The sequence below is a fragment of the Podarcis erhardii genome, assembly GCF_964252035.2.
Source record: "Podarcis erhardii genome assembly, chromosome: 9".
Lineage (NCBI taxonomy): Eukaryota > Metazoa > Chordata > Lepidosauria > Squamata > Lacertidae > Podarcis > Podarcis erhardii.
Genome location: NC_138512.1, coordinates 80,707,666 through 80,735,401, shown reverse-complemented (window position 1 = coordinate 80,735,401; position 27,736 = coordinate 80,707,666). Strand labels below are relative to the sequence as shown.

Genomic DNA, 27,736 nt, shown 5'->3' with positions numbered 1-27,736 from the left:
CAACACAAAAAACAGCAACAATTTGTTGTTGATGAAGGACAGCTGGACATAGAAAGGGCCCTCTTACCTTCAGTAGCTGACCATAGCTGTCAACGGTTCCCTTTTTTAAAGGGAAATTCCTTTATTCCAAATAGGATTCCTTGCGAGAAAAGGGAAAAGTTGACAGCTATGCCTAAATCCCGCCCTGCTCACAACAACCCTGTGAGGTAGGCAAGCCTAAGGGAGGCTCAGGGTTTTTTGAACCCGGGCCTCTTCGCTGCTGCTCCCCACTCTGCTGCCTCTACATGCTCCTCACCCCCCAGGAAAGCATGGGAAAGAAGAAGCATCTTCTTGGCATCCCTGTGCCCCCCCCCCGCCTGCCATGGTACAGCCCGTTCCTTCTCTCCCCCCCCCCGCCCGCTGCTTGGGTGGACCAGGCCTCCCTTTCGCGCTGCGCCACCTGCAGGCGCCGTGGAGAACGGCAGGGCTCGGAGGCGACCGGTTCCCCTTCCACGTGACTCCTGGGCGCGCTCCCATTGGCCCGCCGCTCGGTTCCCTCAGGGCCGCTCGGTTGCCCGGCGCCGAGGCAGCGGCTCCAACGGCGGCGGCGAGCGAGGCGGCTTCTCGGAGGGAGGCAGGCCGGTAGGGAGCGGAGAGGGCCGTGGGGGCGGGCAGGGGGCCGTTCCGGGGGCCGTGGCCGCGACGAGCGGCCGGCCCCCCCGTTGAGCTGGCTTGCACGTGTGAACGCAGACAGATTTGCGGGTCACGGGTCTGCGCGCTCCTCTGGGCCTTCGGGGACCTTGCGCGGGGCGGAGCCTCCTCTGGAGGAGAGAAGCGGGCGCGAGGGCGGGGGCAGCATCAGGGCAGCGCGGGGTTAACCTGCGGAACTCCCCGCCAGAGGAGGCAGCAAGAGCCGCCAAGCGAGATGGCTTGGGAAGAGGACAGGACAAGGTGTAATTGGCTTTATATATATTTTGCAATTAAAGAACCTTTTAATGAGGGTGAAAGAGGAGAGCGCCAAATATGGTCTGAAGCTCAACATCAAAAAAACGAAGATCATGGCCACTGGGCCCATCACCTCCTGGCAAATAGAAGGGGAAGAAATGGAGGCAGTGAGAGATTTTACTTTCTTGGGCTCCATAATTACTGCAGATGGTGACAGCAGCCACGAAATTAAAAGACGCCTGCTCCTTGGGAGAAAGGCGATGGCAAACCTAGACAGCATATTAAAAAGCAGAGACATCACCTTGCCAACAAAGGTCCGTATAGTTAAGGTCCATATAGTACGGAAGTGAGAGCTGGACCATAGGGAAGGCTGATCGCCGAAGAATGGAGGCTTTTGAATTCTGGTGCTGGAGGAGACTCTGGAGAGTCCCATGGACTGCAAGAAGATCCAACCTCTCCATTCTGAAGGAAATCAACCCTGAGTGCTCACTGGAAGGACAGATCCTGAAGCTGAGGCTCCAAGACTTGGGCCACCTCAGGAGAAGAGAAGACTCCCTGGAAAAGACCCTGATACTGGGAAAGATGGAGGGCACAAGGAGAAGGGGACGGCAGAGGGCGAGATGGCTGGACAGTGTTCTCGAAGCTACCAGCATGAGGGAGGCAGTGGAAGGCAGGAGGGCCTGGTATGCTCTGGTCCAGGGGGGCACAAAGAGGCGGACACGACTGAATGGCTAAACAACAGCAACATATTGCAATGTGAATTGTAATTAGAGATTGACAAAATGTGGATTTTGTTGGGTTTTAGTCATGGAAAATTAATTTAGAAACAGAAAGAGGACAGGACAAGTACAGTGGAGGCAGCGAGGCTTCTGGATCCCTGTGGCAGGGAAGCGCAGGAAGGGAGAGGGCTTCTCTTTCTTGGCCTCGGATCCTGCGCGCGGGTTTCCCCAAAGGGGCACCTGGAACCCAGAATAGGAGGCTGGACACCTTTGGCCTCATCCTGCAGGCTCTTCTGAGGTCCTTTTCTGCTGGGCATGGAGCAGAGGGAAGCCTGGGCAGCCACTTGCGGGGGCCCAAGCAGGCAGTCTTGGGGACAAAGAGGGGATTTCTACCCACCCCCAAGGCCACTATTCCAGGAGGCTCAGCATCAAGTTGTCTTTAAAAAATATGCCTGGTTTGTCATTTATTTCAAGTTCAAGTAGACTGCTTAAAGAAATGAAAGTGGCGTACAACAAACCAGCAATGTAAACTATCAGTGAAATTGCACAGGCTCTAATGTTTCACTTCTGTTTCCATGTATCTGAAGAAGTGTACATGCACATGAAATCTTATACCAAGAACAAACTTAAAGGTAAAGGTACCCCTGCCCGTACGGGCCAGTCGTGTCCGACTCTAGGGTTGTGCGCTCATCTTACTTAAGAGGCCGGGAGCCAGCGCTGTCCGGAGACACTTCCGGGTCACGTGGCCAGCGTGACGAAGCTGCAACTGGCGAGCCAGCACCAGTGCAGCACACGGAAATGCCGTTTACCTTCCCGCTATAAAGCAGTACCTATTTATCTACTTGCACTTAAGGGTGCTTTCGAACCGCTAGGTGGGCAGGAGCTGGGACCGAATGACGGGAGCTCACCCCGCTGCGGGGATTCGAACCGCCGACCATGCGATCGGCAAGTCCTAGCACTGAGGTTTTACTCACAGCGCCACCCACGTCCCTAACGTAGTTGGTCTCTAAGGTGCTACTGGACTATTTATAATTTTTTAATATATATTTCACAGGCAGATTGAGACAGCTACAGTGGTACCTTGGTTCTCAAATGTCTTGGTTCCCAAACATTGAAAACCTGGAAGTAAGTGTTCTGGTTTTCGAACGTTTTTCAGAAGCCAAACGTCCGATGCGGCTGTCGGCTACTGTTTCCGGGTGCCTGCACCAATCAGAAGTGGATTAAGTTTGAGAACCAAGGTACCACTGTATTTGGCACTTTTGTTTTTGCTATTCATTTTGTGTTTTTGAGGCTTTTTCAGTTAATTTGTTTTTGTGACTATGTGGAACCGAGTTCAACTACTGATTGATTGATTGATTGATTGATTGTGTAACGGCGGAAATGGATAAAAGCCCCCATCCAAACAATGACTATCATCAGTGCAAGTATGGAAATTTTTTTTTTTAATTTTTATCATCTGCAATGCTGTCTTATTCATTTTATAGTACAGTACATTGATTATTGCCTTCATTTTATGGATCAATGGTCTCGTTAGAGAGTAAAATTCATGTTAAATTGCTGCTTTAGGGGTTGTTTTTAAAAGTCTGGAGCGGATTAATCCATTTTGCGTTACTTTCTATGGGAAAGCGCACCTTGGTTTTGGAACGCTTTGGTTTTGGAATGGACTTCTGGAACAGGTTAAGTTTGAGAACCAAGGTACCACTGTATAGGAACAGAGCAAATGATAAAATAGCAAGGACTACGGCCAGCTCACTAATCCAGTGAGGCTTTAACATCCCAATTTCACAGATGTTCTTGTGGGGTCTGAAGTGGTGGCGACTGGCTGGGTCCTTGAGGTTACAGTGGCAGCTCAGGGAAGATGTTGAACCAGCGTGTGGCAACCGTGCAAATGGCAAATTCCATGCTAGGCATCATTAGGAAAGGGATTGCAAATAAAGCTGCCAGTACTGTAATGTCATTTATACAAATCAGTTGTGCAACCTGTATACTGTTCTGGTCGCCTCACCTCCAAAAGGCTGTTCTCCAGCTGGGAAAGTTTCAGAAAAATGCAACCAAAATGATCAAGGGGGTGGAGCGATTTCACTGAATAAAGGTTGCGGCATTTTGCAAATGAATACATGATAAAGGTGTATAAAATTATGCACATTTTGGAGAAAGCAGATAGGAGAAGTTTCTCTTTCATCATACTAGAAAGGAGGGCCAACGAAAGAAACTGAATGTTGGAAGGTTCAATACAGACTTCTCCACATTGTCCAGAGTTAAAACTCTTCTTCTTCTTCTTCTGCGATCCCTTGTAGCCGAGTAAGATTGTCTTCCATGAACAGGGTCTTAACAGTGAGTCCATAAGTGACTGTAGAGGCCAAGTCTGGATCCACACGTCCTTCCACAGTGGGGACATTGGTTTCTGGGCGGGAGTTGATCACGGTGTGGATTTGCCAAACATGCCTTTCTTGTAGCTCGTTTCTCACTTTGGTCCTGAGTTCGAGTGTCTTCAAAGCCCATGACACCTTTGGTAAAGGCTGTTCTTCGGTTGGAGTGCTTGTAGGCAAGTGACGGTGGCTATCAAGATTATACCTCAACGAAGGCTTCAAGGAAGGAAACCAAGGCGCAAAATGAACACTCAAGCTCTTCAAGATCCCATTAAGTGGAATTGCTTCCAAACGACTCTTAAGGACCATCTGCCTTCAGTTAAAACTATGGAATTCGCAACAGCAAGATTTAGTGCTAGCTACCCATTTTGGTAGCTGAGGATAAAGCTGTCAGTGGCCGCCAGCCACAATGGCCAGGCTCTGCCTATGCTGTGGGAGGCAGGAACCCCCGTTGCTGGGACTGGCAGGAAGGAGCCTCCGTCTTGCCACTTTGAGAGCAGCTTGCTGCACGAGATGGGCACCCTTTGGCCTGATCCTGTGGCTGAGCTCTTAAGGTCTGCACACACTCTGGAAGATTCCCAGAGCCAAAGTCTGGAAGCAAATGGCAGCCAGTGAAACGCCTCTGTTCTGAAAAGGCCCCTCTCTAGCTGCTCCTGGCCACTGGTGCTCAGACTCGCCCGGCGTGGCTGGTCCCAGATTCTGGTCCTAGGAAGCATGCAAGGTTTCCAGAGACATTGCCCAAAGTTGGGGGGGGGTCAGGGTGCAGTGCTGACCCTTCTGTCTTTCCACAGGTGATTGAGGCCGAGGCTGTGGGCTTGAACACCATCTTCCTGTTCCTCATGTCCCGTGTATCGCAGGCCTCGGGGGGCATCTTGCCACCTCTCAGCTCCCTGGTGGGGCCCAGGAAGGTCTTGCCAGCTGATGGAGGGGAACACCTGGAGGCAGCTGACACAGGTAGGTAGGGGCCTCTGGTTCCTGCCAGAGGCTTCCAGTTGTTTCTTGCTCTGCCCACTGCACATAGATGAGATGGTGCCCAAAGGAAGCTCTGTTCAGGAGGACTGGAGCGCTCCCAGTCGTGCTTCCCACCCTCGCTTGACTGCAAGGTTGTCACCGAAGCCCTTCTGGAAAGCGGGGGGTGGATGGGGTGGGGTGGAACCAGCTGCCCCCCTCCTGCTTCTGGGAGATCCCTTAATGGCATTTGCCCTTTCTTCCTGCTGCTGGGCTGCTCCAGGCAGGCCAACTTAATCCTGGGAATTAGCCGCCTGCTGCAGGCAGACCAGGTCCCAGCAGGGGCAGCAGAGGTGACTGACCTCCTGGCAGACCTTGGCAGGACGGAGGGGAAGGGCATGGCTGGGGCTGCCCAGGGGATGCCAGCCTGCTGAGGCAGCCCTGCAGCAAGGGGTTGGCATCAGACTCCTGTCTCTTTGCAGGCTCCAGATCGCTGACGCCCCTGGCCAAGTCCTTCCAGAGGGCGGAGGCTCTCCTGCGCCACTGCGTCAACCCCAGCCTGTGGCGCCTGCTGCCCCCGCGCCCCAGCGAGAGCGCTTACGACAGCGAGGAGGAGGACTCTCCCGGAGGCCTGGCCCGCCTGGCCCAGGTGGAGCGCAGCTTCCTGGGGCTCAGCCGCTGCCTGTGCGTGATGGAGAACCCCCGCACCGAGACCTTCCAGGCCCACGTGCGCCCAGCCCTCCCGGACACGGCCCGGGGCGCCTTCACTTACCACGTGGCCCGGAGCAGCGTGGCTCGCCAGTGCGCCACGCTCCACGCTCTGCTGCAGCACCGCCACCACCTCCGCCTCTCCCGCCACTTCAGCCGCCGCCTCAAGGCGGCTTCGGGCTTCGTGCAGCACCTGATGGCCGCCGAGCGCTGCCTGCCGTCCCTGCTGCCGCTGGCCGGCCGGCCGGACGCCACCTGGGGCCGCCAGCTGCGGGGGCTGTGCGAGGAGATGCGCACCCATGCCACGCATTGGGAGGGGCTGCAGCGGCGCATCCGCAGTGACCCCTGGCTGCGGCACATGCTGCTGCAGCGCCACGAGGTGGTCCAGCACATGAGGCGGGCCCTCTGCTTGCTGGCCCTGCACGCCGTCTGCCTCCTGGAGCGCCACATCGAGGCCTTGCTGCGCAGCTTGGCCCACGCCCTTCCTGTGCCCGCTGCCCCGCTCTCCGACTTGTTCCAGGGGCTGGAGATCTACAACCAGGTGGTGAACGAGCAGGCACTGCAGCAGGCCTTCCTGGAGCAGCCGGCCAGGAAGCCTGGCCTGCAGAGGACAGCGAGCAGTTCCCCAGCCTTCCCCCTGGAGAGGGTTTTGGGCATCCTGGCAGCAGAGAGGGGCAAGCGGGCCGCCCAGAGGCTGCTCCCGCTCCTCCTCCGAGGGGGGTGTCTGGAGGCTGCGCCTTGGGGTGGGGATGTCAAGCCTGGGCTCCTGGAAGGGGCCTCCCAGGCCTCTCCGGCAGGCGAGGGTCCTCCCAGCCTCTCGGTGGAGCTGCAGGCCTTGTGCCACGAGGAGGAAGAGGCCCTCCTTGTTGTCCTGGGGGAGCTGGTGGCTTCCACGGACAGCCTGTGGCATCACGTCCTGAACCGGCCCAAGCAGGAGAAGCCCCTCGAACGCTTGGAGCCGACTGAGCTGCCTCAGGGGCTGGACTCTGCCTCGCTGCCCAGCTGGAAGTCTGTGCGTTGGCTGGACACCTCCTTCACCGAGGCGGCTGCAGCGCTCTATGCCCAGTACTGCCCACTGATGTGGAGAGCAGCGGCCTCTTCCTTGGCCCACCAGCTGGAGCTCCACCCGCCCCTGGCGCACTTCCAGCCGGGGGCAGCGGCTGCTTTGGCCCGGCAGTTGAGCCGTGGTCTGGCACAGGGTAAGTCAAACTGCGGAACTCCCTGCCACAGCAGGGAGGAGGAGAGGCCTCTCAGTGGCTACTTGCCAAGATGGTTGTGCTGTGCCCCCACAGTCGGAGGCAGCAGCATTTCTGAATACCAGTTTCTGAAAACCACAGGAGGGGAGTGGACTCTTGCCACTCAGCTCCTGTTGTGGGTATCTGGCTGGCCACTGGGGGGGGGCAGGATACTGAGCTAGATAGGCCCCCCATGGCCACATCCAGAAGGCTCTTTGGAGGTTCATAGGTGCAGGTTAAGGTTCTTGGCTGACGGTGGGGTTGAGACAATGCCAAGGGGACCTGCCGGGATGGCATTCCAGCCCTCTGCCTCCCTTCCTGCTTCTGGTTGGGATCTCCAAGGGGTCTTTGCCTTCCCTACAACCCATTTCCCACCACTTTCCCCAGGCCTTGATGGTGCCCCTCGCGGACTGCTTGAGTCTTGCCCGTGTGTGGTCTGACTCGCCAGCAATTTCCCTGTCCCACAAAAATGGCTGCCCCGCCAGTTTAGCTGGGGAGGCAGAGGACCAGGCGGGGCTCCTGCAGTTCTGCTTCCGGGGTGCTGGTGCCCTCTGAGTCCCGAAAGGACAGGCAAGGCCCACGCCCACCTGGGGCTGCAGTTTGGGAGGTCAAAGGAGGAATGGGCACCTGCAGCCCAAGGGGAAATTTCCCTGACCAGTTCCTTCCTGTGTCTGGTGGAATATGCCCTGTGGGGGGCCGCTTGGATTTTCTTTTCTCAGCCCCTAAACACTTTGGTATGGCCTCTGGGGGGAGGCTCCCATTCCATCTCGGGATCCACAGCCCCCTGGAATTGGGCTGGGGTCCCTGCCTGCCACTCTGGGTGGGAAGAGGCAGTCTGGTCCCCATGGGGCTCATGCTCTCTCGCTCCCTCTGTGTCTCTGCAGCCTGTGTGCCTCAGGAGAGCACGGGGGAACTGAAGGCCTTGGCGTTCCACCTGCTTACACGGGATGTCCTCCAATACTGGGACCAAGGTAGGGCAGTCACGGTTGGCAGGAGTGGGGGCTGCGGGGCAAGGGCTGAGTGAAGGGCCGGCCTTTGGGCACGAGACAGAGAGTTGGGAGGGGCTCCCGAGGGTCATTTAGTCCAGCCCCCTGCAATGCAGGAATCTGAATTAAAGCATCGGTGACTGATGGCCACCCAACCTCTGTATGAAAGCCCCCCAGGAAGGAGAGCTCCCCACCTTCTGGTGAAGTCTGTTTCATTGTAGAAGAGATGGTTTCTTTGTTTTTTGTTTTGTTTTTTGCAACAAGAATTAAAAAAATTGTAAAATACCAAATAAATTGAAATAAGAGTAGAGTAGAAGGGGGATATCTAGAGCCCAACAGATAGCAACTGATTTCCATAACAAAGTTGAACATCATAATATCATAAAGTTTCAAGTAACAGAAATGGGTTTGCATTCTCCAATACCTTATTCCTCCCATATGTTATGAAAAGGCTCCATCTCTCAATGAAGACATTGGGTTGCCTGCCCTCTCTGGTTCTCACCGTCTTCATAAGCCCCATCATACAAACCATGTCCAGATTTTAGTTTTCCATTCTCTCTCAGGTGGTGCTCTCATCCCCGCCCCCTTCAATTCTGACAAATAATCACTCTGGCAGTACTTAAGAGATGTTGCATTGATTCCAGATCATCTGTTAGTACAATTTCTGTAACCTACCAAATAGTAGAGTTAGAGGAGCCACGGGTGAAGTTATTACTTCAGCTGGGAGGCAGCTCCTTGGTCCTGGCCCTGTGACCCCATCCGACCTTCTTCCCTTCCCATCCCAGGTTTCTGCCAGGCTCTGGGCTCCAGCCTCACCGACAAATGCTTGGCCAAGCCTGCCCAGAGCACAGAGGTGACCTGCAGCCAGACGGCTCAGCTCTTGCAGAGCCTCTACCTGCCCTTGGCCTTCAGCCTGCAGTGCCTGGACTCCCAGCCCACGGAGAGCCCAGGTGAGTGGGGGCTGCACTCTGTGGGGCAGGCTGGAGTCCCTTTGCCCTGCCTGGCCAGCAGCTGGGCCCCGACTCCCTCCTCCACTGACGCCCTTTCCCCCTTGCAGCCGGCAGCCTTGTCCCATCCGGCCTCCACCTGCGGCTGCTGTCCCTCTCGCTGGCCACCGCTCACTCCTCCTGCTACTGGGTCATGAGCAAGGCCTACCAGTACTTGGCTTCCTGGTCCCTCAACCAGTTCCTCCTTGTGACCCAGGGGGACTTGCAGGCAAGTAGAACCATGAGTGGTGGGCGGGGAGGGGAGCAAATAGCCAAGGATCCACCCCCAAAGCCGCCCGCTTAGCCCACAGTCCAGCTGTGGGCATCGCGTGTGTCTCTCTTGGCCAGAGAAAGAGGCAGAAGTCCTGGCCAGTGCAGAGAGAGGATTGCGCCAGAACAAGCTCCTCTAAGGCCTCCTGACTCCTTCCTACAGCTGCTGAAGGCAGAGGCCACCAGGATGTCCGCACTGGTGAGCACGGCTTTTCCTGAGGGCAGGAAGCAGCAGAGCCCCCTCCTCTCTGGCCAGGAGCAGCAGCTGAGCCAGCAGATCCACTCCACAGCTTCAAGTGTCCAAGTAAGTGCCGGGGGTCCCAGCCTGCCTTGCCCCACTCTCCTCCCAGCAGCCTCCAGGATCCTGGCTGACCTTGACACTGGCTTTGAGCAGGCTGGGCCTTCCCCAGCTCCCTAGAGAGGCCCTCTGCTTGCCCCCTGGCAGCCCTCCAACCTCTTCAGTAGGGCTTGCGCAGGGGGCAATGGGGTGCTTTGTTTCCCACCCCGCCCCATGGCCCCTTTCCTCCTCTGTTGCACAGCTGTTTGCGAACCAAGTGCTGACGCTGTTTTCCTTGGACTGCAAGCGCATGTCGGCGGAGATCTTTAGCCAAACCATGCCCCTGGGCAAGCACTGGCGCCTCACCCTCCGAACAGGTAGGCCTGCAGGGCACAGAGCAGCGCCCTCCTGGCTACCAGTCCTCCATAGCTCTGCTCCTGCTGCCCTTCTTCCGCTTGTGGGCTCCCCACCGGGGCATGTGGTTGGCCCTGTGGGGCCCAGGAGCTCCTGGCCTAGTCAGCAGGCCTTGCTTGGGTCTGATCCTGCCGGGCTTCCCCCCTTAAGTCCTCCCATTGCCCTCGCAGAGCTGCCCCCCTCCCCCAGCGAATACGCCTCGGCTGCTGCCCAGAGCGTCCTGGGCCAGGTCTTGCTGGGCATACAGCTCCTGCCTCAAGATGCCCAGGGACCAGCCCTCAGCCAGGTGACGACGGCCTTCTTGGAAGCCTGGATGGACCACATCCTGGCCCAGAAGATCAAGTTCAGGTGAGCATTCGTCCGGGAGGGAGAGGGGTCTGGCCCTTTTGCCCCAGGAGGGTGGCAGGCTGGGCTGCCCTTTATTCCCTCTGACAGCCAGCCTTGCCTTCTGCCCCCCCCCCAGCCTCCAGGGCGCCCTCCAGCTGAAGCAGGACTTTGACCTGGTGCGTGAGCTGCTGCAGTCGGAGAATTATGGTCTGTCTCCAGAGATCAAGCAGCTGGTGCTCTCCCTCCGCGTCTTCCAGCAAGTGGACAACGCCATCGCCTGCCTCCTGCAGCAGCCCCCCAAGACCTCCTTGCCCTCACACACCTGGGATGCCTTCCACAAGTGCTGTGAGTGGGCCTGTGGGGGCGCTCTGGAGGGCTCTGCGAGTCCTGCATCGCAGGGGGTGGCTCTAGATGGCCCTTGGGGGTCCCTTCCAACAACCCAGTGGGTCTGTGGGCAAGGAAGGTGCATCCCTCTCCTGTCCACGGCTGGGGGAAACCTCTGCCCCTCAAGGCCAGGGTCATGAAAGCTGGAAATGGAGCCTCTGCGCTCAGTGGCAGTCTACCTCTGAGCCGCCAGCAGAACTGGTGCGTCTGTAGAGTCCGAGGGAGACCCAGGAAGCCAAATGGCGCCTCAGCTGCCCCCACAGGAGACTGGCTTGTTTGAGAGGGTCGTTTGGAAGTTGTGGGGAACGCAAGCGAGGCACTTTTGAGCGCTCTGAAAGGGCGATGTCAGTGCTGCCGCAGAAGCCACTGCCATGGGCCACCTCTGTGCCCTGCGCTGACTGGGCCTCGCGTTGGCTGCTGTCGAAAGTGGACTCTGCTCACTCCGATCCCGCCAGGCCTTTGCAGAGTGGCTCTCTGACCAGATCTCCTCCATAGAGGACTCATAGAATCATAGAATAGAATCATAGAATCATAGAGTTGGAAGAGACCCCAAGGGCCATCGAGTCCAACCCCCTGCCAAGCAGGAAACACCATCAGAGCACTCCTGACATATGGTTGTCAAGCCTCTGCTTAAAGACCTCCAAAGAAGGAGACTCCACCACACTCCTTGGCAGCAAATTCCACTGTCGAACAGCTCTTACTGTCAGGAAGTTCTTCCTAATGTAGTTTGGATCCATTGCTACAAGAAAGACTGGTGGACTTGGGAAGAGATCCGGGTGGGAAGGGGGTTCTGTCCGAAACTGCTGCAGAGACTCGGTCCTGGAGCGTACGGAGAAGTTCCGAAGGAAAGAGTGCCCCTGAGCCTGCAGAGGGGCCTTTTCCTTGCCACTGAGCAGCCACGGATTGGGATGTTTCAGTAGAGAAGGGCCATATCTCAGTGGGCCGGGAGGGAGGGTCCCGAGGTGGAGCTGTCTCTGGCAGGCCCTGTCTCCTTCCTCAGCTGCTCTTCTTCCTCCCCCCCAGGCTCCCACGACGGGATTCGCACGCAGGACGGTGGCCCAGGCAGCCTGAACAGCCTGGAGAGTCTGGAAGGGCTGCCCACGCAGGCGAGGGCCGTGCTGGAGAGCCAGGCGGGCGACCTGCTGAGCCGCATGCAAGGGGGCGGCTGCAGCCCTGAGACCTACCTCAGCCCCATGCAGCAGGAGTGGCTGGCGCTGCGGCTGCACGGGGGCCGCCGCTGGAAAGTCCCCGCCCTGCCCTGCATGAACAGGACCTCTGAGCCTTGACTGGGCCGGGGGGGGGGGCAGCTCCGGCCTGGGCAGGACGAGCCGCCACTTGCACCACGGACTCCTCGGGGCTCCTGCCACACGTGCCTCACGCCCCCATGCGGCCTTGCACAGTGGCAGCCGTGCCGTGACACTCTCCCCAGGGGGGCTGGTGCACGGGGGGGGGGGGCGGGGAGGAGCCTCGATTGCCTCCCGCCAGGCCCTGCCTGCTTCCCTGCAGGAACTTTCTGGCCCTAGACATTTTGGCTCATGGGAGAAGCTCCTGCTGGAGGAAGAGAAAGCAGCTTTTTGGGCGGCAGGGCCTGAAATCCCAAAAGGCGCTTCAGCGCGCTCAGGGTCACAAGGAAACTGGAAAAGCACATGCAGTATCTCAGATCACCTGTTTTCCACATTAAAGACTCCTGACATTGCAGCCACTCGGCGCTTCTGTTGATTCAGGAATAAATCCGTAAGAATCTGCGTGACCCACTTTCCTCTGCCTCCAGGCGCCTCCCCCTGGGGGGGAAGGGCTAGGCTCTAGCCAGCCCCAGGCTCAGCCCCCAATGGCATCTGCATGGGGGGCGGGCTCGGAAAGACCCCCTGCATGAATCCCTGGGCAGCCGCTGCCAGTCAGTGCAGCCAGAGCTGAGCTCAGATGGCCCAGCGGTCGACCCAGCAGCTTCTTAGCCTTCTTGGCATCCTGATGTTTGGCCGCAAAGTCCCTGGCTTTGCAGAAGTCGGGCTGAGGAGCGAGCGGGAGAACTCCGAGTTCCCTGGGAGTAAAATCCTGTCCCAGAGAGCAGCTCTCTGCTTTCCTGCCCGCCTGCATTGTGAGAGCGAATCCTGGCAAGTCACAACATCTGTGCATTCTGACAACACCCGCAAGGCAACGAAAGCTGAGCACAGCCAGGCCCCACCCCTCACTCCCCTGCCAAGTTGAAAAACAAGTTGAGAAAAACAGTAGTACCGGAAAGGAGGAGGGGGGCTGCCTATTTAGTAGTGCATTTCAGAAGACAAATGAGCCATTGGGAGATTCAGCATGGGTGAAAGGACAGACTTCACACAGCAGCACATAGTTAAACTGCGGAACTCCCTGCCACAGCATGCCGGGATGGCCACCAACTGGCTGGCATCTGTCTGTTTCTGGAGACAATGGAAGAGGGGGTCGGGGGGGGGGGTGAAGTCCAACGCTAGGAAGGTTGCAGCGCCTGCTGTGGCTGTAGAGACCGATAGGGGAGAGACATGTTTCGTTGCAGCGGGGGCAGAGGAAGATTGTCCCCAGAGGATCAGGCAAATCCAAGGTGGGGCACGGCTGCCGACAGCTACCAGCCAGGAGGGCTGCCCCTGAATGCCTGTTGTGCAGCCGCACTGGGGACAGGCTTCTGGTTGGACGTGGGGGGACTGGGATGCTGGGCGAGGGGGGGTCCAAGGCATTTTCAAGGAAACCTGAAAAGTGCATTCACTGCTGCTCTCGATACAACTGAAAAGACGAGGAAGAAAGCAGGGAAGAGCTGGCTGCAGGATGAGGCCTCCTGTGTAATCCAGCATGAAGAAAGCAGGGAAGAGCTGGCTGCAGGATGCCAGCATGGGAGGCAGTTTTAGGATAGCATGACGGCACTGGCACTGCTGGAATTGGAGAGCCCAAAGTCCGCCGGTGCCACCAGCATCCTGCCCCCCGTTAGTGGCTGTGCAGCTGCCTCTAGAGTGACCCCAAATGGGATCAGGGCCAGCTGAATCCTGATAAGACAGAAGTACTGTTTTGCGGGGGCCGGAGGCAGGTGGGTGTGGGGGACTCCCTGGTCCTGAATGGGGTAACTGTGCCCCTGAAGGACCAGGTGCGCAGCCTGGGGGTCATTTTGGTCTCCCAGCCAGCCATAGAGGTGCAGGTTAATTCTGTGCCCAGGGCAGCTGTCTACCAACTCCACCTGGTACGAAGGCTGAGACCCTGCCTGCCCGCAGACTGTCTCGCCAGAGTGGTGCATGCTCTGGTTAACTCTCGCTTGGACTACTGCAATGTGCTCTACGTGGGGCTACCTTTGAAGGTGACCCGGAAACTGCAATTAATCCAGAATGCGGCAGCTAGACTGGCGACTGGGAGCGGCCGCCGAGACCACATAACACCGGTCTTGAAAGACCTACATTGGCTCCCAGTACGTTTCCGAGCACAATTCAAAGTGTTGGTGCTGACCTTTAAAGCCCTAAACGGCCTTGGTCCAGTATATCTGAAGGAGCGTCTCCACCCCCATCATTCTGCCCGGATACTGAGGTCCAGCTCCGAGGGCCTTCTGGCGGTTCCCTCATTGCAAGAAGTGAGGCTACAGGGAACCAGGCAGAGGGCCTTCTCGGTGGTGGCGCCCGCCCTGTGAAACGCCCTTCCAGCAGATGTCAAAGAGAAAAACAACTACCAGACTTTTAGAAGACATCCGAAGGCAGCCCTGTTTGGGGAAGCTTTCAATGTTTGATGCATTACTGTATTTTAATATTTTGTTGGAAGCTGCCCAGGTGCCTGGGGTATTTTTATTATGATGGCAGCCTTTTCCTGCTGCCTCTAAGCCTGGAAGCTCCATTTGGCGCCCCATTGAGAGAGTCACCTGCCAAGCTGGCCTTCTCGGTGGTCGGAGCCCCTGCCGCAGCCCTGCAGCCGACGGGGCGGCTCCCCTTCCCGGCGCCGCCTCTGCCGGTCCAGCCTCCGGGGCGGGGCGAGCGGGGACTACGAGTCCCATCAGGCAAGGCCCCCCCGCCCCCCCCCGCTCACTTCCGCCGCCGCCGCCGCCGCCGCGCCGAGTCCGCCAGCCAGGAGCCCCGCGCCGACGGGCTGCTCGACGGGGCCGCCTCCTGCCGCCGCCGCCGCGCCTCGCTCGCTCGCTCGCTCGCTCGCCCCCATGTCCGCCGCCTCGGCCCTCGCCGCCGGCTCGGCAGAGCTCCTGCGGCCCGACCGCGCCCCCTCCCTGCTGGCAAGTAGCGCGCGCCCCCGGAGGGTGGGGGGCCAGACACGGCTCGAGGGGGCCAGACACGCCTCGGGGGCGGGACACGTGTCCACGGGCCGGGCGCCCCCTCCTGCCAGCCCCTGGGTGCCCAGGCGCGCCCCCCCCGACGCCGCTCCGGAGGGTCTCTGCGCCAGGGGTGGGGGGCCAGACAGTTGTCGAGGGGGCGAGACACGCGTCGGGGGGCGGGACACGTGTCGGGGGGGCGCACCCTCCTGCCAGCCCAAAAGAGCCCTGGTGCCCAGGCGCCCCCCCCCGACGCCGCTCCGGAGGGTCCCTGCGCCAGCTGGGGGGGCCAGACACGTGTCGGGGGGCGGGACGCGTGTCGACGGGGCGCATCTTCCTACGAGCCCAAAGGACCCATGGTGCCCAAGCGACCCCTCCCCGAAGCCGCTCCGGAGGGTCCCTGCGCCAGGGGTGGGGGGCCAGACACGGGTCGAGGGGGCGAGACACGCCTCGGGGGGCGGGACACGTGTCGGGGGGACGGGCGGGCGAAGGGGTGCAGCCCCCCGACGCCGCTCCGGAGGGTCCCCGCGCCAGGGGGGGGGCGGCGGGACATGTATCGACGGGGCGCCCCCTCCTGCGAGCCCAAAGGCCCCCCGGGGCCCAGGCGCCCTCCACCCCGGCCCCGGGGGGCTCCGTGATCCTGGACAGCCGTCGGGGGCCAGGCTGGCCTCGCCGCTGCCCGTCGGGGGCTGCGCGCACGGTGCCAGCTGCCCCGCCCCTCGCGGCCTCGGGAGGCTTCTCTGCCCGGGCTCGCCCTGCCCTGCCCTGGCGCGCTTCCCCGGGCCGAGGGGGGCGAGACCCGCGTCCGCCCGTCGGGGCCGCGCCTCCGCCTGGGGTCTGGCTCGCGGCGAGGGCGCCTGGGGAAAAGGCGTAAAGGGGGACTTTACTGGAAAGGGTCATGAAGCTGGCTGGGTGGGTTGTGGGGAGGGGAAAAGGAGGAGAACCACTAGGCCGCCTTGGGCTCCTCGGGGGAAAGCCATGCAGTTAGGAAGAACAACAGCAAAGATAGTAAAGAAAAGTTGGAGCAGGGGAGCAAAAAAGGCTGAGTAATTCAGAGATGGGCATCCTGAGGTGGGCATGGTATGTTTAAAGGCTGAGCAAAGGAGACCCCCTTGAACTGGTGGAGGTGCCATGCGCATGCCCCCCTCCCCAACTCTGGCTGCTCCCTCCCTCTGGGTAGTTGGGGCTCTCTAATAATAATAATAATAATAATAATAATAATAATAATAATAATAATACTATTTTATTTATATCCCACCCTCCCCAGCCGAAGCCGGGCTCAGAGCAGCTAACAATAAAAGTAACACAGTTACATAAAATCACAATCAATTAATTGAAATGCATTCACCTCTGAGCAGGAGGCAGCCCCGGGCACGGCTGGGGTGCAAACAGACGCCTTGCCCTGGGGCTTTCTGATGGACGTGGGGGGCCCAGGACCCCTTGAAACCAGGCTCAGCCCCAGGAACATAGTTTTAATGCCAGCGAATATCTCTGGAGCAAGCGGCATTGTGACTGCCGGACGTGGCTTTGAGCAGCGGCTGCAGGAGCGCCTGGACTTGGGGGGCAGTGTGGGTCAGGGGAGGGGCTGCAAGACACAGACCCAAATCCCCTTTGGGCATTCTTGGGGGGGGGGGCTCCTTGCCTCTAGGGCACCTGGCCGGGTACCAGGAGGCTGGGCCTGATCCTGCTGCTGCAAGGCTCCCCTGTGGTTCTCAGCCTGCCTTCTCTCCCCCCCCCCCCGCCTGCAGGGGGCAGACCAGGCGGACTATGAGGACGAGGACCTGGCGGGGGAGCTGATGGACGGGGGCGACGAGGAGCCCCGGGCATGGACCCTGCAGGAGAAGGCTCTGCACGAGGCGCGGCTGAAGGCCAAGGCCAAGCGCCGACTGCGCCGGACGTCCTCCCGCGACTCCAACCGCGAGTCCCTCTCCGAAGGCGGGGAGCCCCTCCCCGACCCCAGCAGCCCCAAGGGGAAAAGCCACGACCGCAAATCCCGCATGGGCAAAGGCCGGGGGCTGCCCAAGAAAGGTAGCGACCCCCACCCCACAACCCCGGCCTCCTTGTGCCCGCTGCGGGCTCTGCCCACGGCCGGAGTGGCTGCAGCCGTCTTGGGGGGTGTTGTTTGGGTGACAGCGCTCAGCCCACCTCTCTCTCTCTCTCTCTAGGTGGCGCAGGGGGCAAGGGCGTGTGGGGGGCCCCCGGGGTGGTCTACAGCTACCAGGAGCCGGACGCCCGGGACCCCAACTACGACGAAGTGGCACAGGTACCCTGGGCCAGAGGAGGGGGGTCTTCCCAGGCAGCTGTCCTTTCTCCCCACCCCGAGGCCACGTGCCCCATTGCCATGGGAGACCTTGTCCCTCCTGCCCCACAGCCTGCAGGGGGGCATAGAGACCCCTTGGCGGCATAGAACTTGAATCGTCGAACGCATGGCCAGGCAGCGGGCACGGATTCGTATGCCAGGTGCAGCTGTTGCAGTGGATCTGGGAAGGGGGTGCCGATTGGCAGGGGGCATTCTGGGTGGGGGGACAGGCGCCCTCCCTTCAGTGCACGCCTGGGACCCGAGCTGGGGGGAGGAGGAGAGGGCAAGCCAGCCGCCCCTTTCCTCCAGCCTCTTGAGCCCCTTGCGCTCCCTACCTGGCCACAGGCAAAGCAAAGGAAAAGCTGAAACGAGGGTCCTTTAACTGGAGGGGGCCCCTGCCCCTTGGGGGGGTCTCCCACCATGATCCCCACAGCAATGGGGCAGCCCACACCTTCTGGGGATGATGCCCCGTGGGGTTCATGGGCCGCCGGTTCCAGAAGGCTTGACGTTGCTCCGGCTGGGCTCTCTGCCCCCTTTCTGGGGGTCTTCTCTGGGTGCCTGGCAGGACCCTTCTGGAGAAAGGGGCAGGGTCCTCCAGGGCGAGGGCTTGTGGGGTTTGACAAGCCTGACCCCTCCCTCTGTGCCGCCTGGCCTCTCCCCAGGGGGACACGGTCTACGCCACGGTGGTGCCCGAGCTGGAAGAGGAGGAGCTGGAGAAGGCCGTGCAGCCCATGATGAAGGAATACTTTGAGCACGGGGACACTCTGGAGGTGGTGGTGCGTATTCTGGGGGGCAGCTGGGATTGGGGCCCCCTCAGGTGTTTGCCCCCTGGGCCACGGGGGAATTCTGCTGCAAGCCAGAGTGGGCTCTCTGGGGGGAAGGGAGGGCAGGAAGGGATGTCATGGAAGAGGAATCCCAGAGTTGTAGATTTGGGCAGGGACTTCCAGGACTCATCCAGCCCAACCCCTTGCAGTGCAGGTGTCACAGCTAAAGAATCCCAGGCTGGCAGCCCTCTGACCTCTGCTTAAAAACCTCCTGCGAAGGAGAGGGCATTCCCTCCAAGGCGAAAGAACGGATCCAGCGACAGGGTCACTTCTTCCTCATTCAGAATCGGACGCTGGATCTGAGCTCTGACTGGGGAGGGAGGGGGCATTTGTGAGGCCAAGGGGGGCTTTGTTTGATTTATCGGCTACTTTAAAATGAGGCTGTATTTTAAATTGCATTATATTTTTTTACTGTGATTTTATTGGTGTTAGCCGCCCTGAGCCCAGCTCTGGCTGGGAAGGGCAAGGTATAAATAAAATTTATTATTATTATTATTATTATTTGACATGACAGCTGGGAAAGTCTGGCCAGGACGGGAGCTCTGCTCCCCTTCTCCTGGGCCAGTCGGTTCTTGAAATAAACAGAATGATGAGACCCTCCAGAGTGGCCAGGTGGCCTTGAGGAATCCGCTGGCAGTAATGAGAACTGCAGTATCGAAGCAAAACAAATTCCTTCCAGTAGCACCTTAAAGACCAACTAAGTCAGTTCTTGGTATGAGCTTTCGTGTGCATGCACACTTCTTCAGATACACTGAAACAGAAGTTTCCAGACCCTTCTATATAGTGAGAAGGTGGGGAGGGGTATTACTCAGAAGGGTGGTGGGAATGGGTGATTGGCAGATAGCTGTGATGAGCCTGTTGACGACTCTTAACGACTGCAATAGGTCTTACAGGAAGGGGTGAAAAGGTGAAAAATGGCTTTGTCATGTATAATGAGATAAGAATCCAAGGTCTTTGTTCAGACCAGGTTTCTCCATGGTTTTGAGTTTGGTGATAAGTTGCAATTCAGCAGCTTCTCTTTCCAGTCTATTTCTGAAATTCCTTTGTAGTAAAACAGCTACTTTGAGATCTTGTATAGAATGTCCTGGGAGATTGAAATGTTCTCCTACTGGTTTCTCTGTCTTGTGATTCCTGATGTCCGATTTATGTCCGTTTATTCTTTGGCGTAAGGTCTGGCCTGTTTGTCCAATATAGAGAGCTGAAGGACACTGTTGGCATTTGATGGCATACACAATGTTAGACGATGAGCAATTAAATAGTCCCGAGATGGTATGTGTGATGTTGTTGGGGCCAGTAATGGTGTTGTCCGGCCCCAGCATTACTGGCCCCAACAACATCACACAATAAACGGGTCGAGGGGGCGAGACACGCCTCGGGGGGCGGGACACGTGTCGGGGGGGACGGGCGGGCGAAGGGGTGCAGCCCTCCGACGCCGCTCCGGAGGGTCCCCGCGCCAGGGGGGGGGGCGGCGGGACAAGATCTCAAAGTAGCTGTTCTATTACAAAGGAATTTCAGAAATAGACTGGAAAGAGAAGCTGCTGAATTACAACTTATCACCAAACTCAAAACCATGGAGAAACCTGGTCTGAACAAAGACCTTGGATTCTTATCTCATTATACATGACAAAGCCATTTTTCACCTTTTCACCCCTTGCTTTTTCCTGTAAGACCTATTGCAGTCGTTAAGAGTCGTCAACAGGCTCATCACAGCTATCTGCCAATCACCCATTCCCACCACCCTTCTGAGTAATACCCCTCCCCACCTTCTCACTATATAGAAGGGTCTGGAAACTTCTGTTTCAGTGTATCTGAAGAAGTGTGCATGCACACGAAAGCTCATACCAAGAACTGACTTAGTTGGTCTTTAAGGTGCTACTGGAAGGAATTTGTTTTGTTTTGACTATGGCAGACCAACACGGCTACCTATCTGTAACTGCAGTATCGAAGGTCAGTGGATCCCAGGTCCCCTATGGTCCTTAAGAGGCTGGGCTCCCTCTTCTGTCTCACCCTGAAGCTCAGGTGCCAGCAAAGTTCAGAGAGGATGGAAGTCTTCCCTTCCAAGCCGACAATTCCGTGATACATTGGAATTTCTTAAACAGGTTGCCAGGGTGATTTCTGCACCCCAGAGGGTTGGACTAGATGGCCCTATGGGACCCCTTCCAGCTATAGTTCTGTGATTCTGTGGGGGTGAGAAGAGCAGCTTGGCAAGTTCCTATCTGTGCTGGGCAGAAGGGAGTCGCATTTGCAAAGGAGGCCACCAGCTTATCCTGCCCACCCGAATGCTCCACTGAATAATATAATCATAATTTATTATTTCTACCCCACCCATCTGACTGGGTTTCCCCAGCTACGCTGGACGGCTTCCAACAAGAGATTAAAAACACATTAAATCATCAGTCATTAAAAACTTCCCTAAACAGGGCTGTCTTCAGGTGTCTTCTAAAAATCAGATAGTTGTTTATTTCTTGGACATCTGGTGGGAGGGCGTTCCACAGGGAGGGTGCCACCACCGAGAAGGCCCTCTGTCTGGTTCCCTGTAACTTGGCTTCTCGCAGGGAGGGAACCGCCAGAAGGCCCTTGGAGCTGGACCTCAGTGTGCGGGCAGAGACGCTCCTTCAGGTCTACCCCACTGGAAGGGCAGCGAGGGTGTCTCCATGGGGCCTCCACCATGGACTAGCAAGGACTAGTAAGTCGTGGTGGCTACTAGCCAGAGTGGCTCTGCTCTGGAAGGAGGCAGTTGTGCTTCTGAATATCACTTGCACTCCTATCCTGCTTGTGGGGTTCCCATAATGGGCGTCTGGTTGGCTACTCGGAGAGAAGGATGCCAGGCTGGGTGGACCATTGGCCTGATCCAGCAGGCTCTCCGAATAATAATAATAATGATGATGATGATAAATTTTATTTATTCCCCAGCCAGAGCCGGGCTCAGGGCGGCTAACACCAATAAAATCACTGTAAAAACATAATAGGGGGGAAAGGGGGGGGAGGGAAGAAAAGAAAAAAACCAATTTAAACTACAGGTTAAAAAGCAATTTTAAATGCAGCCGTATGTCTTGCCCCCAGGGCAGTGCGGCTGTGGACTGATCCTGCCTCCTCAAAACTTCCTTGCCTGTCTTGCTCAGAGCTGCCAGGGCACACCAGTGAGATGGGTGGGGTGCAAATAATAAAGTTATTGTTCTTCTTATTGCAGGAGCTGCTCCGCGAGCTGAACCTGGGCGGGCACAAGGCGGCTGTGCCCTCGCTGGCCGTGGCTCTGTCTCTGGAGGGCAAGGCCAGCCACCGGGAGCTGACCTCCCGCTTGCTCTCTGACCTGGTGGGGAAGGTGATGAGCCCCGAGGACATCGCGGCCGCCTTTGACCGGACGCTGAGCGACCTCCCCGACCTCATCCTGGACACCCCCGAGGCCCCGCAGGTGGGGGGCAGGCCGAGCCCTGCAAGGGGGGCTGGGTTGGGGGGAACGGGGGGCAGACGGACGTGTGACCCCTCCGCCCCCTGTGTCCGTCTTTGCAGATGCTGGGTCAGTTCATCGCGCGGGCCGTGGCGGACCATGCGCTGCCGCTAGACTTCCTTGAGCGCTACAAGGGGCGCGTGGACTGCGAGCACGCTCGGTGAGAGGGCCGGGCTCACGGGGGGAGGGCAGATGGGGGCCCTCGCCCGCCCCCAGGTGCGACCCACTCAGGGTTGGCAGGCACCCAAGGAAACGGGGGCAGTTGGCAGGCTGGCGTGCCGGGCAAACTCCGGTCCTTGGTGCAGCATCAATCAGTGGTCCAGGCTTTAGACGACGGAGCGCACTATTCAGCAGAGAAAACGGTGCGCAAACAGAGAGGCTGTGTGTAGATCAGGACAAAAGGAAACACGTCTGATCTCCTTCGTGTCCAAAGCAAAACAGAAAACTAAACACAAATGGAAGTTCCCAGCGTGCAATGCTGGTGCGTGTTACAGACATGCGACACGCAACTCTCCCGTGTTTGTTCCTGGAACGGAATTCTCCACACTCGGGGCTGTCTTAAGCATATCCGGCGCTGTGGTGCAAAACTCCCTCCGGCACCCCCCCCCCCGTTTCCCAGAGTTTTTTAGGGAGGACGGCGCTGCTGGCGGGGCTGGAGGGCGGCTCCTTCAGCGGGGAAGAGGTGGAGGCTGGGTGCTGGGTGCTGCGCCTCCTGGCTCAGCTGGCGGCTTCGTGCCATGGTTGCCACGGCAGACCATGGCTCTGGGCGCGGCCCTGCTTTGGCGAGGCATGCGGAGGCAGGTGAGGGAAGTGAGCTGATGCCAGGAGGTGCCAGTCCAGCCTCCACCTCTTCCCTGGTGAGGCCTTCCCAAAGCAAAGGAAGGATTGAACTCTGATTAATCAGAAGACACACAGAGGCTGGACCAGCAAGACTCTGGGAGGAGCGTGTATAATAATGATTCCTCTCCACCCTCTGGCCCAGGTCGTTTTATTCACAAAAGAACTTTTTACTCAGTGTACGCAAGAACCAATCAGATTTCCTCTGAGCATTTCAAAACCCCAATGTGGGACAAAGGTAAAAGTTAAAACTACAAGGAGCTAATTTCCTACTTGAGCATGCGTATGTAATTCAGAGTGAATAAAAGAGGAAGTGAAGAGAAATGCTTTTAGGAAACTCCGGAGGTCATATACAGGAGAGGCAGGATTTACCATCTCCTTATGAACTCTCTTCCTAGCCCTTAAGATTAACAAAACTAACAATAGCTACATCAAAGCTATCTACCATCTTGATGACCCAGGATGCAGCAACTGGCCTGTGTTTAGAATGCTGATAGGTGCCTGTCAGGCGTAGAAAATGAACAGTAGAGAAAATGGCCAGAAATGCAGAGGCTTGTGGGATTTGATCAGAAATTATTGCCAATGAATCGAACCCAGTCAACGCCATGCTTTCATAGTGGACACAGTGGTTTGATGCCTATTTTATAATTCCTCATAGTAATCCCCCCTGACCCCCACACTCTGGATATCTGCACTCCTACACCTGGCACCCTCCAAAACTCCCCCCCCCCCAATTTTTAAAATTAATTTTCACAAGGCTATAAACAAACAAAACACAAACAAACAAACAAACATAAATCATAACCTTATTAGAATTACGCTTATTAACATTGTTAAGTGACTTCCTCGCTTTCCCTTGGTTGAATTTCCATGCATATCCTTATAACGGCTTTCCAAATCCTGATTCTTATAAACTTAACTTAGTCCATTAATATCCTTATATCTTTTCAATTCAAAATTGTACATGTTAAACATCACTTGTATAAATTCCTAAGCCAATCTGTTGCCTGCAAGCTATTTCCAGTTAGTTTAACTTAACAAATTTAGCTAAATAATCGTTAAATTTTGTCCATTCTTCCCAAAACTTGGCACCCTGGTGCGCCGCGCAACCAGCCTCTATGGGCAAGACGCCCCTGGACCCCCTCGCCCTCCCCACTGGCCCCTCTTTCCTGATGTCTGGCTGCCGCCTTCTCCGCAGCGCATGGGGCCAGGCTGCTCTTGGGGGTCCCTCCCAACCCCACAAAACCATTCTCCATTTCCAGGGCTGCTCTGGACCGCGCGGCCATCCTCTTGCGCATCAAGCGGGACGTCAACCGCCTGGACAACGTCTGGGGCGTGGGGGGAGGACAGAGGCCCGTTAAGCATCTCATCAAGGAGGTGAGGCAGCAAAATGGTTGGCGGCCGGCTTGAGAAAAATGCTCAAATGCACCGTATTTGGGGGGGGGGGTGAAAACATAAAACAGCTTTGGAACAATATATGCGAAGAATTAAAGAAGATATTTGAAACATCAATTAAGAAGAAACCAGAAGACCATCCCCAAGAATAGGATAAATATATTCTTATACACAGCGGCAGCTGCCAGGGCATGGATAGCAAAAAATTGTACCCTCAAATTTTGTGAATTCCTAAATATGGCAAAATTAACTGCAATAAGAGGAAAATCAAACCAAAAAACAGAGAATGGAGTTGTGTAAGAGAATATATAAAGAAACATTCTTTCAGAATAGAAATATCGATATGCAGAATAAGAAGGACGCAGGGATAATAGAAAGGGTAACAATAAGCAAAACAGACGAAAGCTCATACCAGAACAAACTTAGTTGGTCTATAACGGGCATAGGCAATCTTCGGCCCTCCAGATGTTTTGGCCTACAACTCCCATGATCCCCAGCTAACAGGACCGGTGGTCAGGGATGATGGGAATTGTAGTCCAAAACATCTGGAGGGCCGAAGGTGGGGGGTGCCTGGTTTACAACCATAATCCGTTCCGGGGGTCCATTTGTAAACCAAAACAGGCTGTGACCCAAAGCGCGCTTTCACCAATGGGGCCTCCAGAAAATGATTTGTTCATAGTCCCCCCACCCCAATGGGTTGTCATCCAAAAAAAGGTTGCAAACCGGGACATGCACTTCTGGGTTTGACGTTTTTGTAGTCCAAGGCGCATGCAAACCAAGGAACCACTGTGCAAGTCTTCCAGGGGCTCAAAGGTGGAGCAGCCTTGGGGTCAGAAGTCTCCATTTCTGGGCAGGATGCATCCCTCTGAGCCCCCCAGTTGCGGAGCCAAGTCTCGCCTTCCGTAGGCCCCACTTTGCATGGCTGCCCTTTCCGGGACCGGCCCCACAGAGCAGCGACACTTGCAAAGGAAGGCTTTCGTCTCCTGGCCTTGAACTCTCCCCAGTTCTGCCAGACACTGTCTGGGGAGACACAGCAGTTGGTGTTGTGCACGGCTGGGGGGGGGGGCGGGTGTTGCCAGATAGGGGGCTGGAATTTTGCCTTGGTGAAGGTCTGGAGAGGTGCTGCGTCCTGCCTGGACCCAAATTAAAACGTCAAGGCGTTTCCTTCTTGGGGGGCGGCAGAATTCCTTGCAAAACCTGGGGGGTGTCAATGCCCCACAATAGCAACCTTTGTTTCTAGGCTTGGCTGGGGGGGGGGAGCTGTCCTGAGCTGTTGTGGGGCTCAGTGCTCCCTCTCCGCTATCGCTATTATTATTATTATTATTATTATTATTATTATTATTATTATTATATTAAGATTTTCCAACAAATTTTAACAAATTCAAAAATTCAAATTACATTTTACAATTTCAGTTAACCCCAACTTCCTTTTCTGGTTTGTAACATATTTGTTTGTTCTGCTTTTAATTTTATATCCCTTATATGCTAAAATTAACATTGTCTTCTTAATCTCTTCTTAATATTTGTCCATTGCAAGTGTATTACTCAAATCTGGCCAGTGAGTTCATTTCAATGCATTGCTTCTGTATATACATCCTAAAAGGTTCCCCATCTTTTTTTAAAGTCTTGATGTGTGTTTACCATGCTTCATTTGCTGGTCTCTCACCGCCCTCTCCGCTCTTCCAGATGAACCTCTTGCTCCGCGAATACCTCCTTTCGGGCGAAGTCTCTGAGGCCGAGCACTGCCTTCGCCAGCTGGAGGTGCCTCACTTCCACCACGAACTCGTCTACGAGGTAGCGCAGGGCATCCTTCGGGGCCCTTGGGTGCTGCGTGGGGACGGGCAGTGCCCGCCTCTTGGCCGCTGGGCACGGCTTCTGGGCTGGGCCTCGCTTGGTCCCCTCTGAGCCCTTTCCTGGCCTCCTTCCCCCAGGCGGTGGTGATGGTGCTGGAGTCCACGGGAGACACGGCCGTGGCCATGATGGTGCGGCTGCTGAAGGTGCTGTGGGAGACGGGCCTGGTGACGCTGGACCAGATGAACCGGGTGAGGGCCGCCCCCTGGGAGGGGCGCAGCGGGGCTGCCGCCCAGAGTTCTGCAAGGCAGGCCCAGAGGGGCCAGAGAATGGGGGTTTTAGGTTGCGCAGCGCCCGGAGATCTGTGGGTATTGGGGGCTGTACCAATTGAAAAAAATTAGAAAGTGGTACCTCTGGTTGCGACCGGGATCCATTCTGGAGGCCCGTTCGCAACATGAGCAGAACGCAATCCGCATCTTGGTGTGTGCACAGGTCACGCTTCTGCGCGTGACATCATTTTGCGGAAACGGTGAAACCCGGAAGTAACCCTTTCTGGTACTTCCGGGTCGCTGCGGGACGCAACCTGAAATCTCGCAACCTGAAGCAAACGTAACATGAGGTATGACTGTAGTAATAATAATAAATAAGAAGAAGAAATTCTAACTAGAAATTGAGTAAAGATTGGCTGACGTTTAAAGAATATCTTTAAATGTACGGTAAGAACACAGATCTCCTGACAGATTTGGATTGAATCTTGAAGTTCAAGGAAATGAGAAAGTCAAAATTTCTCCTGATATTTGACCAAAAAGAATAATAAAAATGAAGTGCGCATAGACTGGTAAGGTGTAATGCTAATGCAGTCTGGCAGGGAGGCAGCTGTGCTGCTCGGGGGGGGGGTTCCACCCTCAGCCCCCCCTGCACTGACCCCTCTTGCTTCCTCCCCCCCCCAGGGCTTCCAGCGGGTGTACGATGAGCTGGGAGACATCAGCCTCGACGTCCCGTTGGCGCACAGCATCCTGGAGCGGCTGGTGGACCTCTGCTTTGAGGAGGGCGTCATCACCAAGCAGCTGAGAGACGCCTGCCCTGCGCGGTAGGCCAGGATCCGCCCTTCTTGCCCTCGGGGGTTCAGGCGGGGAGAGAGCGGGTGTCCAGAGCGCCAGGCTTGCCGGTCTGGCGGCCTCTCTCTCAAAAGAGCCCTCAGGGGCTTGGATCCTGCGGGCCGCTTTCCCACAGGCAAATGTGCACCAGTGAGAGTAGCGGCCTGGACTGGGTGGGCTGCTGGCCTGATCCGTCCGGCTTTCCTGATGTGCTCCTTGCGTCTGACGGGCGCTGGAGCCCCCTCCGTTCCGCCCCAACTTCCGGGAGGGTCCTTTGTTCATCTGAACCGGAGATGGAGCAGTTTGCTAGGTCTCTCCAGTCCCAAAGCCCGCTTGTCTCTTTGCTCTTCTTTCAAGGGTCAAAAGAAGAGCATCGTGGCGTTGGGGGGACCCCCAAAGGTCCTCTAGTCCAACCCCTTGCAGCTAGCTAGTTTCTCTCTCTCTGTGTGTGGCAGGATGGCCATTACAGGTCTGCAGGTCTTTGCAGACTGGAATGGGAGGAGGTTTTGTGGTGGGGGGCCTGGGAATGGGGCAGCGAAGATCCAAAGGCTTTGTCTGTGGTTGTGTGTGTGTGTGTATGTTTGTGTTGTGTTGTCACTCCCCCCCACCCCCCAACTCACTCTCTCCTTCTTTCCTCAGGGGCCGGAAGCGCTTTGTCAGCGAGGGGGACGGCGGCCAAATCAAGCCCTAGCTTGACTATTCCAGCCCTGGCCTCTGCCCCCTGCGATGCCCCCCCAGCCCAGCAGGGCCTGCCAGCTTCAAGGGAGAGGCCAGGAGGCTGCACCAGACACCCCTCGCCCCCCCCCACCAGAACCAGCCTGGGAAGGAAAGGGAGCTTCAGCCGCCACATCCGGGTCAGCCTGGCGAGGGGGTCAAAAGAGGGTGCTTGCCCGCCCGCAGGGCACCCCATCTGGGTCTTGCCCCCCTTCCCCAGCCCCCCCAAACGCATCTCAGGAAGCAGAGGGGAGCCTGGGGCCCTGTTTCAGCAGGGATGGCGGCCACCTTGGCATTCCTGGCCCTATAGGGCTCCCTAGGGACCCAGGCTTCCTCCAACAGGTCTAGCCCCTTGCTGCGTCCCAAAAGGGCACAAATACCTCCCCCAAAGCCCCCTCCGCAGTCCCCTAATTTCTGCGTGGGGGAGAGGTCTATCCTTGCTGCTTAAGGTGTGTGGGGGGGGAGAGGAAGATCTCAAGGTCAGGGGAAGCAGCTCTCTTGGGTATCGGGGAGGGCAGAGCGGCGTCTC

General features: G+C 57.0%; 2 protein-coding genes across 2 annotated transcripts; both read left to right on the top strand.

The window, feature by feature from the left end:
- The first annotated feature begins 534 nt into the window (after window positions 1-534).
- On the top strand, window positions 535-12,297 carry CCDC142 (coiled-coil domain containing 142). Its single transcript, XM_081876729.1, has 11 exons — window positions 535-621; window positions 4,804-4,966; window positions 5,443-6,867; window positions 7,788-7,874; window positions 8,675-8,839; window positions 8,947-9,104; window positions 9,309-9,449; window positions 9,685-9,799; window positions 10,007-10,184; window positions 10,300-10,508; window positions 11,571-12,297. The coding sequence occupies exons 2-11, from the start codon at window positions 4,852-4,854 to the stop codon at window positions 11,831-11,833; spliced, it is 2,856 nt and encodes a 951-aa protein (XP_081732855.1). The 5' UTR covers window positions 535-621; window positions 4,804-4,851; the 3' UTR covers window positions 11,834-12,297.
- Window positions 12,298-14,606: 2,309 nt separating this feature from the next.
- On the top strand, window positions 14,607-27,437 carry LOC309350209 (programmed cell death protein 4-like). The gene is made up of 11 exons (XM_081877009.1): window positions 14,607-14,766; window positions 16,551-16,830; window positions 16,968-17,065; window positions 17,764-17,877; window positions 21,116-21,337; window positions 21,436-21,533; window positions 23,473-23,587; window positions 25,292-25,399; window positions 25,537-25,647; window positions 26,347-26,486; window positions 27,133-27,437. The coding sequence occupies exons 1-11, from the start codon at window positions 14,695-14,697 to the stop codon at window positions 27,182-27,184; spliced, it is 1,410 nt and encodes a 469-aa protein (XP_081733135.1). The 5' UTR covers window positions 14,607-14,694; the 3' UTR covers window positions 27,185-27,437.
- The last annotated feature ends 299 nt before the right edge of the window (window positions 27,438-27,736 follow it).

Excerpts from the sequence above, each read along its gene's own strand:
- CCDC142 (XM_081876729.1), top strand. The coding sequence starts at position 4,852 with ATGTCCCGTGTATCGCAGGCCTCGGGGGGCATCTTGCCACCTCTCAGC. Across the intron at positions 7,875-8,674 it reads CCTCCAATACTGGGACCAAG|GTTTCTGCCAGGCTCTGGGC; the intron begins GTAGGGCAGTCA and ends TTCCCATCCCAG. Across the intron at positions 9,450-9,684 it reads CCACAGCTTCAAGTGTCCAA|CTGTTTGCGAACCAAGTGCT; the intron begins GTAAGTGCCGGG and ends TCTGTTGCACAG.
- LOC309350209 (XM_081877009.1), top strand. The coding sequence starts at position 14,695 with ATGTCCGCCGCCTCGGCCCTCGCCGCCGGCTCGGCAGAGCTCCTGCGG. Across the intron at positions 23,588-25,291 it reads TTAAGCATCTCATCAAGGAG|ATGAACCTCTTGCTCCGCGA; the intron begins GTGAGGCAGCAA and ends CCGCTCTTCCAG. Across the intron at positions 25,648-26,346 it reads CGCTGGACCAGATGAACCGG|GGCTTCCAGCGGGTGTACGA; the intron begins GTGAGGGCCGCC and ends TCCCCCCCCCAG.